The 18,102-nt window shown below is 44.1% G+C and overlaps 1 protein-coding gene across 1 annotated transcript in view; it reads right to left on the minus strand.

The window, feature by feature from the left end:
- Positions 1 to 18,102, minus strand: part of LOC147733283 (SITS-binding protein-like) — a 1,106,372-nt gene that overhangs the window by 333,961 nt on the left and 754,309 nt on the right. The window contains exon 4 of the mRNA XM_086957841.1: positions 11,072 to 11,222. Coding sequence (XP_086813967.1) covers positions 11,072 to 11,222 — 151 coding nt within the window. The remainder of the gene's footprint in view (positions 1 to 11,071; positions 11,223 to 18,102) is intronic.

Raw genomic sequence — 18,102 nt, forward strand, 5'->3', positions numbered from 1 at the left:
ATCAATATCTGTAAATATTTAAATATCTCAAAATCTACCGAACCGAATTACACCATTTAAAAACAAGCATGCTCTCTGGACTAAGAGCTACTCTCTGCCAAACTTGGTGTAATTCGTTCAGCCTTGTCTAAAGTTTCCTATGGAAATTAACATGGAGAAAACATGTTTTATGACTCCACCTTTTATCTCAGCCTCCCCTTGATGAACCACCCTGAAAGTTTTACGACAGGAGCTGACCTGAGTGGACAAATAGTTTTGAAAATGTTGTGAAGATTCGTTGAACGGCGCTAAAGTTATTGGCAAATCAAAAAAACACTTTTCCTATGGAAACTAAGTTCTAACTATAACTACCTACTGGCGACCACCAGTAGGAAATATGTAACTGTAACGCATGCCCTAAGGTGACTATAACTTGTGCCCCCACAATGCAGCACAGTGATAATATCAATGATGTCAAAGAAGGTGTCAAATGTCACAAGTGATGTAATATGTAGCGTAATTAGCACTGCATGGCGAGGGCATGAGTTATAGTTACCTTAGGCCACTAAGGTCTTATTCACATAGCAATATATTTAACTCCTGACAATGACATGAGGTGAGATGGCAATATGCGTGTTAACGGAAATTTAGTCCAAAGTTACCTTTTTAAGGAAAACACCTCATCATTTGCATTGCATTTCAAAGGATAATTATTTTTTTTAACAAACTTTATTGAGCACTTAGAGTAATTGCAAGTTGTCATGACAGATACATCCTGGCATTTTCCATTTTTTAATTGTAAACACATAATTTCTTCATGCAGAGCAGGTGCTGCTTGTTAATACCGGATTAAGCTAGGGTAGTCACATGACTATGAAAAAATGGGTTCATATACAAGATATTGCATATCATTCAAATCAATGGACAATTTATATCTATCCTATTAACATACATCCCCCCCACCCACCTCCCTCCCTCCTTGCCTGTCCGTTTCTATGTGATATACAACCTTGTGCGTGTGTGTATATTACTTGAGTGGTTAGGCATGGATCAGTTGTATACGCAGCACCGCCCCTAACTCAGAGCCTAATTACTATCACAGGCCAAGAGTACCCCCTCCCCTTCAATCTAATAACACTCAGCTCAGCTATTGTACTGTGCTGGGCCAAACAAATAACAAAAACAAAGAAAGCATAAAACAGTACGATAGCTTCGTGAGGGGTTGTTGCCAACGCTCATAATGCTACTCGTGTATTTACAGAGATTCTGATAGCTCAATGGGACCCAGGGGGATACGTATGTGTATTTTGTCGATAATTACAGGTTGCCTTAGGTTGATGAGGCTAACAAATCAAAACCGGGAGACACTACCTGGCAGTTGGGCCCTAACTACTAATATTGCAACAAGTTACACTAACGATCTGTGACAAGTTATGGTTAATCTGTGTTAAATATGGAACCGTAAAGGATACATATAAGTTCGGTAATTTTGCCATAGTGCTCATATGGCCCTGTTGTAACGATGGACAAAGCGAGGTGATCAGGTTAGTCTGCTATTCGTCCACCAGGTCATCAACAGTCTGGGGTGTCACCGAGGGGAACAGAGTGCTACTTTGTTCGGAGTTTGATTGAATGGTGCTCTCCCCTAACGAGTCGGATACGATCTTAAGGTTGTCGTCTCAGAAGGAATTTGTTATCGCCAGCATCTCAGATCTGCTGGTCATGGGTAGGAACGACAGCAGTGGAGCTGCACAGGTCCCTGGCAGTACAGCGAGGGTTACGGCCCTGAGTACTGGTACAATGGCGGTGCATAGAGCCTGCTGATTCTTCTAGGCTCGGTTCGAAGTTCATCCCCTCCAACCATTCCTCTGCATCGTTCGGACTGTCAAAAAAGTAAGTTTTTCGGTTGTGTATAATTTTCAACCAGGCCGGGAACAGTAATGCATATTTGAGCTTGGCTGCCCGTAGTCTTTTCTTCACTGCTTGGACGGAAGAGCGATGGCGCTGCACTATTATTGTGTTGTCGGGGTAGAGTGAGATTCTATGTTTTTTTAATTGACTCTGCGTTCGCTCTCTCTCTTTTTGTAGTAGGACATCACGGTCTCTTTAGTTCAGTATTTTAAAGATCAAGGCTCGCGGAGGTTCTTCAGCCGAGGCACTCCAGTAGGAATTTGATGGGCCCTCTCTACGCAAAAATATGGCGACCGGGCCTCCTGGGCTACATGTTCTCGAAACCATGCTTCCATGAAGTCAGCTGCTTTGGGGTCTTAGCTTCGTTCTGGAAGTCCTATGACGCGTATAGTATTCCGGCGGTTCCTGCCCTCTGCATCCTCAATCCTGTCCTGTAGGCCGTGGACCTGTTGTTGCAGGTCATTCATCAGTTTAGTGTGCTCTGCAATTTGAGGCTCCGTGGTGGTCAAGGCTGTCTCGTGTGAGTGGAGCATGTCTGCATATTTCTCATGGTCCGCCCGGCGGAGTGTAAAGCCAGCGGTGAGGGTTCCAATCTGTTGTTCGATTGCCTTACGGGAGTCTCTGACTTCCTGTAGAATCAAATCAAGTTGATCAGGGGGTGCCTTGAGAGACCGTGTAGAAGAGGATCCGGGAGAAGGGGTTGTATCCGTAGAGGCTGGGACATCTATCGGGTTCCCTGTGACAGGACTATTGTCCAAAGTCTTCCCCTTAAGTCTCCCCATGATGCCTGCAGGTTTACGCTGGGTGTACATTGTGTAAGCAATGCGGCGAGCAGATGGGCCCCCCACAGCGTATTCTAAACACGATGATAGCGTTCCAAGGAGTAACTGCGTCAGCGGGTGTGTGATCTATCCACTAAGAGGGCCAATTACATAGGTAAACAGGCTGGTGTATGCCAGTTTCAGAAGCAGGGTGCTGCTGCTCTGGCATTATACATTACCGGACACATCTGCCAGTCGCACCTCGCCTCCCATCGGCGCCGCAACTGTAATGGCAGCAAATCATGCCCATCAATTAGTGCGGGTCCCCCATACACTCCAGGGGCCCAAAGAGTACAATCCTGTAGGTCGTGCACCGACCCCTGTGGGCAGCACAGTCACTCCAGAATGGGTGCACTAGTCCGCCTGCATTTGGTATCGGCCAGGTGCAGGATACGTTTGACAGACGGCAGGTCTACCACATTAACTGCATCCCGTATTTAAAGCATGCAAGGGGAGGGCGGTCATCTGGCTCAGCATGTGGTACGACTCTGCAGCACTCACTGGGGTTGGGGTCTTATTACATCAGCTGTCTCCTAAGCCGTCTGAGGACTTCAAGCAGGGCTCTTGCAGGTGCGACCCCCACATCCACACAGCCCCGGTAGGGCCCGACCACAGCTCCAAGGGGTGGGCACCGCCGAAGGCAGGCAGGGAACACGTCGCTGCAGCCCCGCCAGTCCCTGGGGGAGGGAATGCGTGCGGGCCCCAACGGTCGGCCCGTACTGTGTGCGTGGAATTCCAGCCGGATCACTGCTCCTGGTAGAGGATTCAAGCTGCCAGCGATCTAGAAGCGGCTCCGCAATGACACCGCAGGCCGGCTCCTGCGCCTCCACTCAACCAGGAGAGCAGGTGGCAAGTGTGGAGAGCAACTTACATCACGGCCACAGCAGCGGCATAGAAGGGCATCCCCAGGGCACAACGTGTGACGCGGGAGGCCAGCGGTATTGAAATTGCGCAGTCCCACCTCCATGGGCTGCCAGCCGTCCTCCACAACATTTAAGCTCCGCCCTCCTCTGGCGCTTCACAGACACGGATCCGCCAACCCCGTCAGCCGTCCGGACACCGCTGCGGCGTGAGTCACGGGGAATCAGAGCCACCACATCCAGCAGGAGACGCGATATTCTAGCATCTATGGTGATATGGCAGATAGGCCGCAGAGTCTGCAGTTCCCGGCAGGAGCAGCACAACAATAGAGCTGCAGCTCTGATTGGGCCAAATTCGGTGTGTGTCACAGGCACCCTGTGGCTGCAGCGCTGTGACAAAGTCCCTGGTAGCAAGTCTGTGTCCGGCGCCGGTACAGGATTAATCCCCCCAGGGTCCCTAGCCTCACCAAACCCTGTCCGCCATCTTACGTTGTAGCCACGCCCCCTCTTCAAAGGATAGTAATTAAAGTAAACATAGAACACATTTATGTGCACAGAAATGTTCACGATACAAAGATTTGTTTGTAAAAATAAAAATAAAACAGAATTGAGCAGAAGTTACTGCTAGGGTTTTAAAAAAATTGTGGAAAAGCCTAATGCTTCCGCCATGCACCAGAGTAAATGAGACGGCATGGCCTGCAGGAAGACTTGCATGGCGTCTCTCGGATGATCTCCCGGCCAGCTTTCCCTGTCCGCATTGTTCACATTAGCTTCAAAGGCTAACCAAACACACGAAAATGCAGTGGAGAGACTGGGGTTCCCCCGGCCATGACAGAGTTCGAACTGGTTGGGAGAGGACTATAAAAACCTGGAGCCTCACCCTGACAAGGGTTGAGGTTGCTGCTTGACCAGTGCTCACACCACAGTCAACTCCACAATTCAATTTCTTACATTGGTAATCAGTGGTGAAGATTAGGACTTGTATTTGTACAGAGCCATATCGTGATTTTGTGTATACTACTATCCAATATCTGAGACCAACTCGAGTTCTAAATTCTCCCTGAGTGGTCTTTTTGCTTGATATGAATTGTCTCTTTGACTGTTGTTCCTCAATCTGCACTCTCAGAGATGGATTTTGAGCTGGCCAACATGAATGGCCACTTTGTGGCTCAGCTCAAGGAATTCTGCAAAGAGAGGGGGCTTCCTGACTAGAGCTACAACAGGACGCTTGGGCTTTAAAAGCCATTGAGGGACTGGATGGAAATCTATCATTCACTGGTTACAGCTACAGAAGATGATGATATAGACAGTCAAACTTTCCTTGTTGACCTCAACTGTATCCAAATACGCAACTGCCCAACCCAAACCTTGGAGCGACCTTGGATAAAGTCATCTCTGAGGTTAGATACACTAAACTGGAATCTATTACTCCATGTGACTGGACATACCACCCCTTTAGAACATTTCTCATCACAAAATTGCTGTCTTAAAAAAAGGTGCAAATAAAAAAAACAGACACTGGATAAAGAGCACTTGTAACATTAATCCATATTATCTGTCATCTATCAGCAGTTGCATCCTTCCAGCTCCTGAGGACATGTTAGATGTCTATGTCCTTACTAATCATTACAGTAACTCAATGACAACCATCCTTGATGCTATGGCACCCTTCCAACCTAAAAGAAATCCACCAAAGTCTCCAAACTCTGGTACAATGGTAACTTAAATCTTGGACGATGCAATCTACGATTGGCAGAATGGTCATGGACACTCTCCCCCTCTCTAAATCTCCTCAAACATCTGAGATCTTTACTAAGTATTTACAACAAACACATACGTAGCTCCAAAGCAGACTTCTTTAGGAAAAAACTAAATGAAGCCAAAAACTAACCACAAATATTGTTTGAAATAATCAAACCCCATCTGCAGGGGTCTAATCTGCAGCCTAAGACAAAAAACACAAAAAAGATTGAAAATGACTTACAGATAGCATTTGATCTCCTTCCCCCTTCTGCACTCAGCAACCCCAATAAGTCCGTTTGGACATGTTAGATGTCTAGGTCCTTACTGATCATTACAGTAACTCAATGACAACCATCCTTGATGCTATGGCACCCTTCCAACCTAAAAGAAATCCACCAAAGTCTCCAAACTCTGGTACAATGGTAACTTAAATCTTGGAGGATGCAATCTACGATTGGCAGAATGGTCATGGACACTCTCCCCCTCTCTAAATCTCCTCAAACATCTGAGATCTTTACTAAGTATTTACAACAAACACATACGTAGCTCCAAAGCAGAATTCTTTAGGAAAAATTAAGATCAAATTCCTTGTTTAGTATGGCCTGCCCTACCTCTATTCCTCAGCTTTTAATCTTTGTTTATACTGTTTGGATGGGCTCTCAGTATATCTCCATTCCCGCCTACTTCTCACAACCTCCAGTACTTTTATTGTGATTGTTGTATGGTTGTCAAGGTTAGCAACTAGGTTCTGATGGCACGGGGGCAGAACGATGCTAGTTTCTAATGCCCCTCTCGGAACCTCCCTGCTTAGTATCTTAATAAACCAGTTCAGGTAAGTACCCAGGGGGGAAGGGGAATGGAACAGAGTTAAATAAGGAGGAAACCTACAGTGAGTCCTGACAGTACCCCCTCCCAACTGGGTTTCCTCCAATCGTGGTTTGGCAGGGAATTTAGCATGGAAGGCTCTGATTAATCGAGGGGCATGGACATTAGGGACTTTTTCCCATGAACGCTCATCAGGCCCATAACCCTTCCAATCAATGAGCTAGAAAATTTTGATTTGAATCTTTTTTTAATCTAAGATTCGTTTCACCTAGTACTCCACCTCGCCATCAAGAATCAGAGGATCAGGAGGGGGGAGTACTCCGCAAGCCTGGTTGGACTGGTTTAAGGTGAGAGATGTGAAAGGCTGGATGAACAACTCAAAACAAAAAAGGGGAGAGGGCCAAAAGTGTTTAAACTCTACCACCCCGGACTCCCAAGAACTCAAATGTACACACTAAAGGGGGTGTATAGAGTATGCAGCAAAGACGAACACAGAACAGGCAAATCGCTCTGTTTGAGAACACTGCCCTCACTCACACACCAAAGTGTGTGACATGCTTCATCATCGGGCCTGCTTACAATACGCCCTGGTGTAGCCACACTCAGGGCGGAGCATAAGGGAAGGGGAAAAATAATAAATTCCACACTACAAGATGTACAACCAAATAAGTTCAACACACACAACACATAACATAAAATGTGGTGAAAGCCATGCAGACACCAAGTGACTGGAACTGATAGTGCGACAAAAAGTGCAGATCAAGGGAAGTGATTAAAACTGATTAGGGGTGCCAACCAAAAGAATAACTTTATTAAACGTCCCTTGGTACCCCCATCAGGATTAAAAATAAGAAAAGGATGCTAGATGTCTTATAGAGAAAGTGAGGTTTCTCAAGACTTCCCTCCTTCCACTGCTGAAGTCAACATGTTTTGACAGCTGAATTTGTGCCTCTCAGGGTCACCCCAGTCTTCGTCAGGACTATCGCAATCAGCGCCACTATTGGTCCTCCCGTCATTTGGTCAAAGGACCCCAAGAACTGAGCAGGTCTTCTAGATCCGTACTCTTCCTAAGTCATGTGTGGAGGCTGATCCCACTCAAGCGGGAAAACATTCACTGCAAGGGAGAAAGCAGACGTGGTAGAAACACTCTCGTTTTGACCCTTAACTCTTACAAGCCTCCCGGAGATCATACTCATGTGTTGAACAAATATTGGTATAGCAGTAACAATGTAGCTGCTCATGCTTTACACCCTCGTTCTGAATGCTGTCCCCTCGGTGTATGAAGCATCAACCAATCGTACACCTTTTGTGACGACGTTTCATAAAAACATAACGCTGCGTGCATCCACACCCACTCCAAATGACCCACTGTGCATACCCACCCAAACACTCATACCACTCATCTCATTAGTATCTTGCCCGTAGAATTAGGCTTGTGTATATATATTTTATATTTTCTCCCTTCAGCATACTCCCCGAGTTTATGCAATTCATAAACCCGAAATGGTGTCCGGCAGAAGGGTCTCCAAAGAACACAATCTGCAACACAACAATGCGGGAGAGAGTGTTACCATATGATCCCCCGCACCCTGTATAGCAATATTGGTAAAAAAAAATGCCATAAAAGCAATAAAAGCGAAGGGCGGTAGTCATTTGCACAACTTCTATGTGACAAGTTATGGGTCCAGAGGTTAAATCAGTACCATCTACGGCTCTGACCTTCTCACTTTTCTCCTTTCTGATAACTTGCAGTCCAATTCGATTAGCAAATTTGTGGTCGCAAAAATTTCCGGTTGCTCCAGAGTCAACCATGACCATAATATCTGTGAAAACTACCTCCCTGAATTTGAACTTTACCGACAAGACTTGTAGGGTGTTTGCCAGTTGGTGATTTATTGGAGTTGTTTTTCGCATCCACCAATCCAACTCCGTTGACTGATGGTGCTGCTAGTTTTCCTTCTCCTTGGCTGGAATTTTGGGTCGCTTCAAGCATGCTTTGACAAAATGTCCACTGCCTCCACAGTACATGCAAAACCTATTTAGTCTTCTCTTTTCCTTTTCCTCTTTTGAGAGTGGTCATTGAATAACACCACCTTGCATAGGTTCAACTCCCGAAGTTCCTTCTGTCGTCCACGTGGATTCCGATTTGGCTCGATCAAAACAGGGAATACTACATCTAATATCTCTTTTTCGTTCTCCCTTCCGCTCATTTTGCCGATAATCAATATCCAAGGTTAGATCCACCAGTGCGGAAATATCAGTAGGACGTGTTGGAATCTGTGACAATGCATACTTCAGTTCGTCTCTAAACCCTCTGTAGAATACTGCAGCTCTTTTATTCTCGGGCCAGTCTGTTTCGACCCCCAGTTTATTGAATTGGGCTAAGTAGGCCACTAGTTCTCGGTTGATGTTTCAATCCTAAAAATGTGTTGTCTGAGGCCTGAGATGCAGTTCTTCTATCGAAAATTCTGAGAAATTCTAGGCCAGGACAGACCTTTGAAATGCTTTTCACCTACTTTTACTGACCCTGATTGAGGATGGTCTCAGATGAATTCTGTAGGTCATGCCCTATCTGCCAGGAAAGTGGCAAATCAGGAAGGAATTGTAAAGTTCCCCTTAGCCATTGCCTTTTGTTGGCACCTGCTTTGAACGGGTAGGCATTGACATTGTTTAACCTCTGGACCTTAAGACAGCCCTCTGCAACAGTGTCATTCTGGTCTGGATGTTCGGTGCCATATGGTACCCTGAAGCTATAGCTCTGAAGTAAGTGACTGCACTCACAGTGCCCAGGGCACTCATGGGGTTCCCCAGGGAAGTCGTATCGACTGAGGTGCCAACTTAATGTTCATTCTCCCAGATATTAGACATTATTCTTACTCATCGCAGATCAACGTTTTCTTTGAGTGGTTTCTCTATAAGACAGAGAGACAATGAACCCACATGAATGCAGCAGAGGCAGGTGAGGCAATATTGGTAATACCGCAGTTGGATAAAGAGATACATCCATAGATATTTTTCAGAGATTTCGCAACACACATTGGGAATATGGGACATGATCACAAAAAAAGAATGTCTGAATGCATTTCCATCCCCAAACACTCTGCTATAGAGAAACCCCAACTTCACACCAGGACCATTGAGAAAGGACAGTGGCAAATGGGCAGAGGGAAGGTGTCGGATGCTTTTAGACCGTTTTCATAACTAAGATATAAAAACATTCAAATGATGTAAGAGGGAATTTAAAATAGAGGAAACAGATCACATGAAGTATTGGCAGTTGGGGCATTGGGCACTCCATCCTATTAATAGAATGGTGTCCATTAGATCGCCAAATCATTGGGAGAAGTTTTTTTCTAGCTATACATCCCCTAAGGCACTGATGGTCAGAGACCCCAAGGGCAATGGTCCTATATGAGGAGGCAGCAAAAAACATCTTGCAGTTCGATGTTCCAAAAAACCAGTGGTAGAAACATTTGGAGGATTTACAGTCCATGCGCAGAAGTGTTCAAAACAGAAAAGCTCTATACAAGTACATGACCTGATGGTATTAAACACCAAAGAGTGAAGAGGATATGCCCGCACCATCAGGACTGTGTTGGCGGGTCTGTGGTCAGAGAGTGACGACATACATGTTAGATGGCATTGCCCCTCTAACAAATGTTTTGAAAATAAGTTCTAAGCCACTGGAAGGGGGTTCTAGGCTACCCAATGCTGCCCGATGCTTTTGTTTTTGAAATAACGGTCTGATGGCCTGTTGACATTGTAATTTGTAAAATAAATAAAATATATTTGGAAGAGAAAATGTGTGCCTCTATAAATATGTAACTGCAGGTTAGCTTTCATTACTTTGCAGGCTGGGATTCAATGTCACCTAAAAAATTCCAATTTCTGACATTTCGCTGAGTCGATTAAGGTGATTGCATTCTGTCCGTTAACATCATTTTTACATTGTGCTAAATGCCTGTGCAAAGAATCTTTTTAGGTATCGGTTGATAGTGTGGCTGTCTGCAAGACATACTGCCTACAATACATACAAAGTGGTCTGTAATGGTCAATCACACTCAGCCATAGGCCGCTTCCAGTCCCTGAAGGAGACATTGTCTATTGTACTGTCTTCATGCCTGTATGAGCCGAATCTCTTTCTTCATTACAATGAGATGTAAAATGCCAAATGCTGCCGTTGTTTAAAATACAATATCAATAAAAATAAAAATATATTTTTTTTAATCAGTACCATCACAAGAGCCGTACTACCAACAACGCTACAACATCACCAGAATCATCACCACCAGTGTTAGCAGCACAAACACCACCAATGCCAAACCCTTCCCTAATAATGCAACCACCACCAATGCCACCTCACCCTTACTAAAAATTGACAAAGCCAATAGGTCTGCCTTAGATGCGCTTTTGCATGGAAACATCATTTCTGCATGCCTGTTTGTTTGCAATGTCCCACCAGCCTCCTTGTCACATTGAGCACTGGAAATTGTAATTTAAGAATTGTTGTCTGCCACGTTTGGCAGCGTTTGGTTAGTTCTCTAATATAGCTACAATGCAGAACAGAACACATACAAACATAGCACAATGCAACATATAAATACCCTAAAACCGTAGCAGAACAAAACAGAACACAGCAAAAATGCAACGCAATAACTATATACAATATTCTTGTGACACATTAGCACCCCCACAAAACTGCTTTCATAATACTGTGGTAAAAGGTATTTTCATCAAGTACTCACTTACTTATCAACCAAGACATGTGCTAGTGCCAGCCAAAAATGTTTTGTTATTCGGTCCAGGTGCTGCTTACATCCAAGTTATTGAATTTGAAACTAAGTAGGTAGAATTTACAACTTTTGCCAGCACTCTGCCAATGCAACAAACATGCCACATAAGCATTACATTTTTCCCCCAGAAACCACATACCATGTTTGAAAGTAGCAGCGTGGAATGTTCGTCTATAGATATAAATCCTTCTCCCAGGTTATGTCTCTTAAGTTTATTAGAGAACGATCGGAGGTCTCTTTCGATTTTGGCAGCAGAATCAGACGCCCCGTAATGCCTCCAGAGAGGAAACCTGAATAAAGATGTGAAAACATATTTGTTAACATTATTTACACATGTATTGTCATCAGTGTACGAAGTGTAGCTGTTGAAAGCATCGTTTATAGTACTGAAAGCGCTTACACCTTTGTAAAGAGTGGCCGCCCCTTGAGGTGCGCAGAAGAGTTCCCCCTCACCCACTATTACTAATTCCTTCAATGGTTGTTTCTTTAAACTAGAAACCATCTACATGCACATGCTGAGAATAACGGATTTTGTACTGAAAATCAAGTTTATCATATTTTTTCACAAACTGAAAAAGCCACACATCAAGTATTGTCGCAAAGTGTGTAACAAGTGTCTCTGGTGAAATCATTAACCTTGTTTTTTGCCAGATATTTTGCTTTGAGAGACCTCAACTTGTGATATACACCCTCTAAATGTGCTTTGCACCTGTATATCCTACTTCCACCTTCGGCAGTGCTATATCCAACTCCAATGCTGTTTCTTTAAGGTTAGCCACCTATAGAATTTCTGGCTGTGGAATGCACTTTCATCAACGCCTGCGCCCAACTGAAGGAGGAGTTCCAGTTGCTCTTTAAAATCCTAAGGTGACATCTACTCCTCGGCAACAATGCTGCTTCACAGACTTACCTGAATACACAAGTCTAATTGTTATCCTGTATTACTTTCCATCCCATCTATTAGTAATATGTAGGTATAATATGTTTCCGTTTCTACATTAACTGGATGTAAAGCTTTTTTTGTGAATGTTTCAATTGCATTGTCTCCTGCAAGGTTAAACTAAGAGTAAGGAGACCACAAAACTCCATGGGACAGTAGCTCGATTCTGTGAGCATGAATAATAATAACGATTCGAGCCCGGAGTCGGCTTCACAACTTTTTCCAACATCTTCCCCTGCCTTCTGCTCCAAGGCAGAGTTAGCACCAGCAAAAGAACCAATGGCAAAATGGCAAAAGAACCAATGAAAATACACGCCCACATTGATCGAAGGATGTCACATCCTGAAATGACACAAACAAGGCCATTGCCTGACATTCGCAGTTTATCACTATGACAACCCATCAATCTGATCAGAGGTCGTGGGGCTCATTTTGGGAATTTCTTGAAAGAACTATGTTGCAGAAGCTTCTCTTTCAGAGAGCTGATAGTGTGGAATTATTGGAAATGACCCTCTTTTATATGGTATTCTTGCATATGTTTGCCTTCTGTTGCTGAACCTGTTTTATTGGCAATAGCACTCTGTGTACTTTGGTAAAGTGCTTGTGCCTTGACTTGTCGATGACCACTTTTACTTCATAAAAGTCTCTAAGTCAGAAGGTAAACATTAAGCCGTGCTGAACCAGGTCCCTCTGTCCGACCCGTACTCCAGAGTTGTTAGCCTTAATTTTGAGCCAGTCTAGTGCGACCCGATAACTATGGTTGGCACTATTTTTAATTTAAAATTTTAAAAATTCATATCTCTGGCTCAACATATTGGATTTTGCCATTTTGGTATAATTTTATTTATTAAAATATTCTCTATTTTTATGAAGTTATTTGGGATTTTTTATGACTTGTGTTTTCACTTTATTACTGTTTGAGAACTGCATACATACTTTACACATTCCCTCTAAGTTAAGCTTCACTGCTTTATGCCAGCCTACCAGGGGTTAAGCACAGTTTTATTAAGTAACTTTAGCTGTACACTCCGGCAAGGATTGTGATTATTATTTGAAGTGAGTTCTCACCCCCCCAACTAATATGGCAATTTATTACAGAAATGTATTGTGGAAGCAAACAATGAAGCATGGCACCTGGCAACACCTTCACTTTAAAAAATTTAATTCAGGACTCATGTGCAGTCACTGTAAGGGCATAAACCCATTTGTCATTGTTTGTGACCACCTCTCATTTGAGTAAGCTGAGCTTCAGAAACTCTTTAAAGTTGGAAAGTTAACCCTTCAACTCAGACAATTTGCTTTCACTACTACTTTTTGTTGGCTTTAGGACTCTGTGCACTTTACCATTGCTAAGCAGTGCTAAAGTGCCTGTACTCTCTTTAAAACATGGTTAAATTTTCCTACATCTAAGTGGCACATTTATCTTACTTGCAAGTTCCTAGTAATCAGTGCTACATGTACCCAGGGGTTATACATTAAATGCTACTAGAGGGCGTACAGCAATTATTGTTGCACCCATTAATGTAGCATTTTAAAAATGTTTCTAGCCTGCAGTTGCAACCTATTCTGCAGTTTTATACTGCCATTTAGATCTGGCAAAATCAACCTTTTGCCATGCCTAAACCTTCCTTTTTAATAATGATGTCACCTCTAGGCTCTAAAGCCTCATAGGGCAGGGTGGATTGATTCTATTTAAAAGGTAGGACGTGTGCATCAGTTTTACATGTCCTGGCAGTGATAAACTCCTAAACCATCCCAATTGCTATCTGTGGTGCAGGGGAATGGGGGCATACTAATAGTATGAATCTCCTGTTAGCAAGGTTTTTTTGCCTTTAAGTTGTCCTCATTTCTTTTGTCACGAGAAGTTAGGCTTAATTTATATAGATATGTAACAAAATGGGCTCCCCTTTTATTGTGGATATCACTATGGAATAATCCCTATGTCCATCTGAATTGAAGTATCTTTATACTTCAATTCTGCCTTAAAAGTTATAATTGCCTGAAAATACAATGGAATTGAAAAAAATGGGCAAAACTTGATTCGAAAAGTCATTTATTGTACATGGGGGTTCTAACAGGGAGATTATTGAGCATACTAAGCCTATCTTGAGGCAGTATGCTATTATTCAAAATTGCAAAAGGACAATTAATGGACAGAATGCAGAACAATGTGGGCCTAAATCCATCGTTTTTTTGATCACCATGCCATTCCAGTTTGAACCCAGCCATGTGCAAATCAGTCTTGACTCTGCGCCCAATGGGAACAGTCCAGCCCGAACTGCCAGGCCAGGTACTCCATGGACTGGACCAAGCATCCTAGGAAAGGTTTTGGGGTTTCACCACTCATCAGCCAGGATAGCTTGTCTCCAGTGGCATAGAGGGCACAGGACCCACGTCTGGGCATACCCGTCCCACTCGGGTTGACAAATGCAAAAAGAACAATTGATGGAGAGAATGCAGAACAATGTCATACATTCACCCCAGTACAGAGTTCTGGGCCTAAATCCATAGTTGTTTTGCTCACCATGCCATTCTAGCTTGAACCCAGCCATATGCCAATCAGTCTTGACCCTGCGCCCAATGGGAACAGTCCAGCCCGAACTGCCAGACCAGGTCCTCCCAGGACTGGAACCAAGCATCCTAGGACTAGTTTCGGTGTTTCACCCCTCATCAGCCAGGATGGCTTGACTCCAATGGCATGGAGAGCACGGGACCCATGTCTGGGCATACCATTCCCACTTGGAGTGACAAATGCAAAAAGAACAATGAATGGACAGAATACAGAACAATGTCATACATTCACCCCAGTACTGAGATCTGGGCCTAAATCCGTCCATCAATTGTGTGTCTTTTTCTTTCTTGTCCTAAGTGTGACGATTATGCCCAGACGTGGGTCCTGAGCTCACTGTGCCACTGTATTCAAGCTATCCTGGCTGATGAGGGGTTAAAACCCCGAAACCAGTCCTAGGATGCTTGTTTCTAGTCCAGGGAGGATTTGGCTTGGCAGTATGGGCTGGACTGTTCCCATAAGGCACAGGGTCAAGACTGATTTGCATACTCTCACCTTTTTTAATCTCTGGACACTACTGGCAAACCAGTTGGTCTACCTCCAATTGGAGGACAGCATAAGTACCACCTAAGAACCCTATGATGATGCTGTAACGATACACCAAGGCAGAGAATCAAGATATACCGCCACTGGCCTGTGTACGTTTTAAGAGGGTTTTTATATGGTTGCAACACCACTAAGACCCTGATTTTACAGGGCACGTGATCCATTCTCCCTTTGAGTTTGTAATTTGCATATGGCCAGGTCTGAACTAGGGTGGAATGGTGAGCAAAAGAATGATGGATTTAACCAAGATCTCTTGACTGGGGGTGAATGTTTTGATTTGTTCCGCATTCTGTCCATCAGTTGTGTGTCTTTTTCATTATTCAAAATTGTAGCGGGGTAGAACATTGTCTATTATTCATTCTCAAAGTCATTATTCAGCTTTCGGGAAAGATCACTTTTGTCTAGGTTCTGAGCTGCCACTATTCAACAACTTTTGTGTTTTCATTTAGGGCAATATTGTAATTAGTCAATTTGTTTATGTGACGAAGTATCTAAACAATCATTGCATTTTGTAATTTTTTTTGTAAATTTGTATCGTTTTTATACAGAAAATCTTTGAATTCCTTTACTGAAAAGATAATATCTTTAGAGATGTAGACAAGCATTATATATCCGACAGATGTTGCCCAAAGAGGAAAAGTGTCTTTAGGTTGGGTCATTTTAAAAAACTATGGTTTGTCTTTTTAACTCCATGCTTTTTTTACACTGTGTACTTACTCTGTTTTTGTTTTTTTACTTTTATGATTATAATCAAGGTGGTTCTTCTGAAAGTACTAAATGTTTGGTGGACTTCAGGCATTAGTTTTTACAACTGTTCACAAAACATATTTTTTTTAAACAAACTCCCAAAGTAAGAGCTTGTTTTTGAAAAACAAATAACTAATGACCACAACATCCAGGAAAAATGTTCTATGAGTTGGAGGGGAGAGGTAATTATTTTAATTAACTTGTTCATCACAAACAGGTTTTCTATGCCAGTGACGGACAGAAAAAAAGACATCAGACCATATTCACTAGATAGAGCAGACAGTGAGATGCCCTTACTCCAGGACACCTGTCAGGCAGCAGGAGTAAGCTTTAGATCAACATAGCCAACTGGGGCAATGTCAATGGAAAGCGGACTGTCCACCTGACTTACAATAGGGTGGGAGGAACAAGAGTTTGTCAGACAGGGTACTTTGTCATGTTTGTGACTGAGTACCTTGTCCGCCAACCTCTAGATCAGGCCCTATATTTTTAAGCGTAACCTGTTATTTGATTTGTAGCTGTAATTTAATAAGCTGTACTTTACATAATGTTGTAAACTAATCATGCTAATTTTCTTTTTTTCTTTTTTTTCTTTTTTGAAAACCTTTATTGTGCAGATAGTAGCATACAAATACGGGCCTACAACCAATTAGGCCGGCCACGAAGCAATCTGAAAAGCACGCAAATCAATAAAGAGGTTTCACAGCAGTCACCCAGTATGTTGCGGACTAGTAGTTCAATCGTAGAGGAGCTGAGTGTATCCGCCGGATGCAGGATCAAAGAAGGTTAATTTTTATAATAGAAATTATAGCAGGAGCAATTGCAGTTTAATCATTTGAGTGCCCATAGCGGGCCACGAATCAAGCACCAAAAAATGTTAAGGCATCAATAAAAACGGTTATCAGCAATAGTCTACATCAATCAGAATATAGATGTCATATTTCCAATCAGTACCCATGGTAGCCCGCCACGTGCACACAGATCACCAAATTATTATACTTATACCTAACTGAGTAACCAGAACGGCAAAAGGAGTTACATTCATTCTCTATACTGACCCAGAAGATAAGAAAAAGGGAGAACGCTAAAAAAAGAAAGAAAAGAAGGAACGCCGTGCTGCTGTATGCGCCCCCACAGCGATAAGGGCAAGCAAAATGACTGGAGACCACGTTATTGGGGGTGGGGCGTTCAAGTCAGGATATCTGTGCAAACAATATCGTATAAAGTAAGTATACCTCACCCCCCCCCCACAAGCAATCACACCGCGGGAAACACGCACAGCCACGGCGTCCTAAGAAAGGGACACAAAAGAGCCGTAGAAACTAAAAAAAGGTCAGAAAAAGACCCCAACCCACCCACCCCACCCTGCACCCCTGCAGAAGGCTACGGCCTACCCCCCCTCCCCCCCAGCAGCGTGCCTGTCGCCCTAAATAGGAGACCCGAAATATAGGAAAAGTTAGAGAGAGGGAAAGGAAACAAAAGAGACAAAAAGGAAAAAGAACCAGGGGGAGAGGAGAGCCATCAATCGAACCATTCGGCCCCTAGCCCCCGCCATCACACACATTAATGCAACATCAAAATGAAATCGACATAGTCTCGGGTATCATAAACCTTCGAAGGAATCACCCATAGTATCATGGTTGAGGGCACTCCTCATCTCCATCCGCCAACCTTTAGTCCTCCGGGTCCAGAACCGGCTCACCCCTGTCCTTTCCTACCGCGCGTGGTAGAGTAGTGGGCAGCAAACAAATCAAAGTGGTGAGGCCGTATGGTCGAAACAGGACAGACCATGGGAGCAAACCAGAGGACTCCAGCAACCAGCGGCCAAGCAAGAACTTTGTGCGGCAGTCTAGATGTTTCAGCAACGACAACGGGAACAGCAAACAGTGTGGGTACAGTCTCACCGTCCAGGAAAGTAGAGTCATCCTCGCAGGATAACACTGGGGTCGCGCCGGGGCAGTTCGAATCGGCAATCTACGTTGTTCCCCGATCAGTCGAGCAGGAACGGGCCCCGACGCGGTGCCCACGCTCGCGCCCGCCACGATCAAGGCGACCCCGGGATCCAGGGCCGCTGGTGTATAGTCTTGCCAATGCATAATGGCAGCACTCCTCACGGCAACAGAGGGGGACAAAACAGCACACACTCGGAGCCGAGCCACGTCCATGAGGGACGGCCCAACAGCAATGGCGGCCGTCCTTCTATCCAGCACAAGGGCGTCGATGGCCAGGGTCGCGCGTAAAGACTTTAAGGCATCAAGAACATCACCAAGCGTGGGCTCCCGCTCACTTGACCAGACCCCCGTACACTTCAGTGACACAAATTCGCCGCCCTGGTTCAGTCCGTGACTCAGGGCGCCGGCCGCCATCT

This window comes from Lissotriton vulgaris, chromosome 2_1 (genome assembly GCF_964263255.1).
Source record: "Lissotriton vulgaris chromosome 2_1, aLisVul1.2, whole genome shotgun sequence".
NCBI lineage: Eukaryota > Metazoa > Chordata > Amphibia > Caudata > Salamandridae > Lissotriton > Lissotriton vulgaris.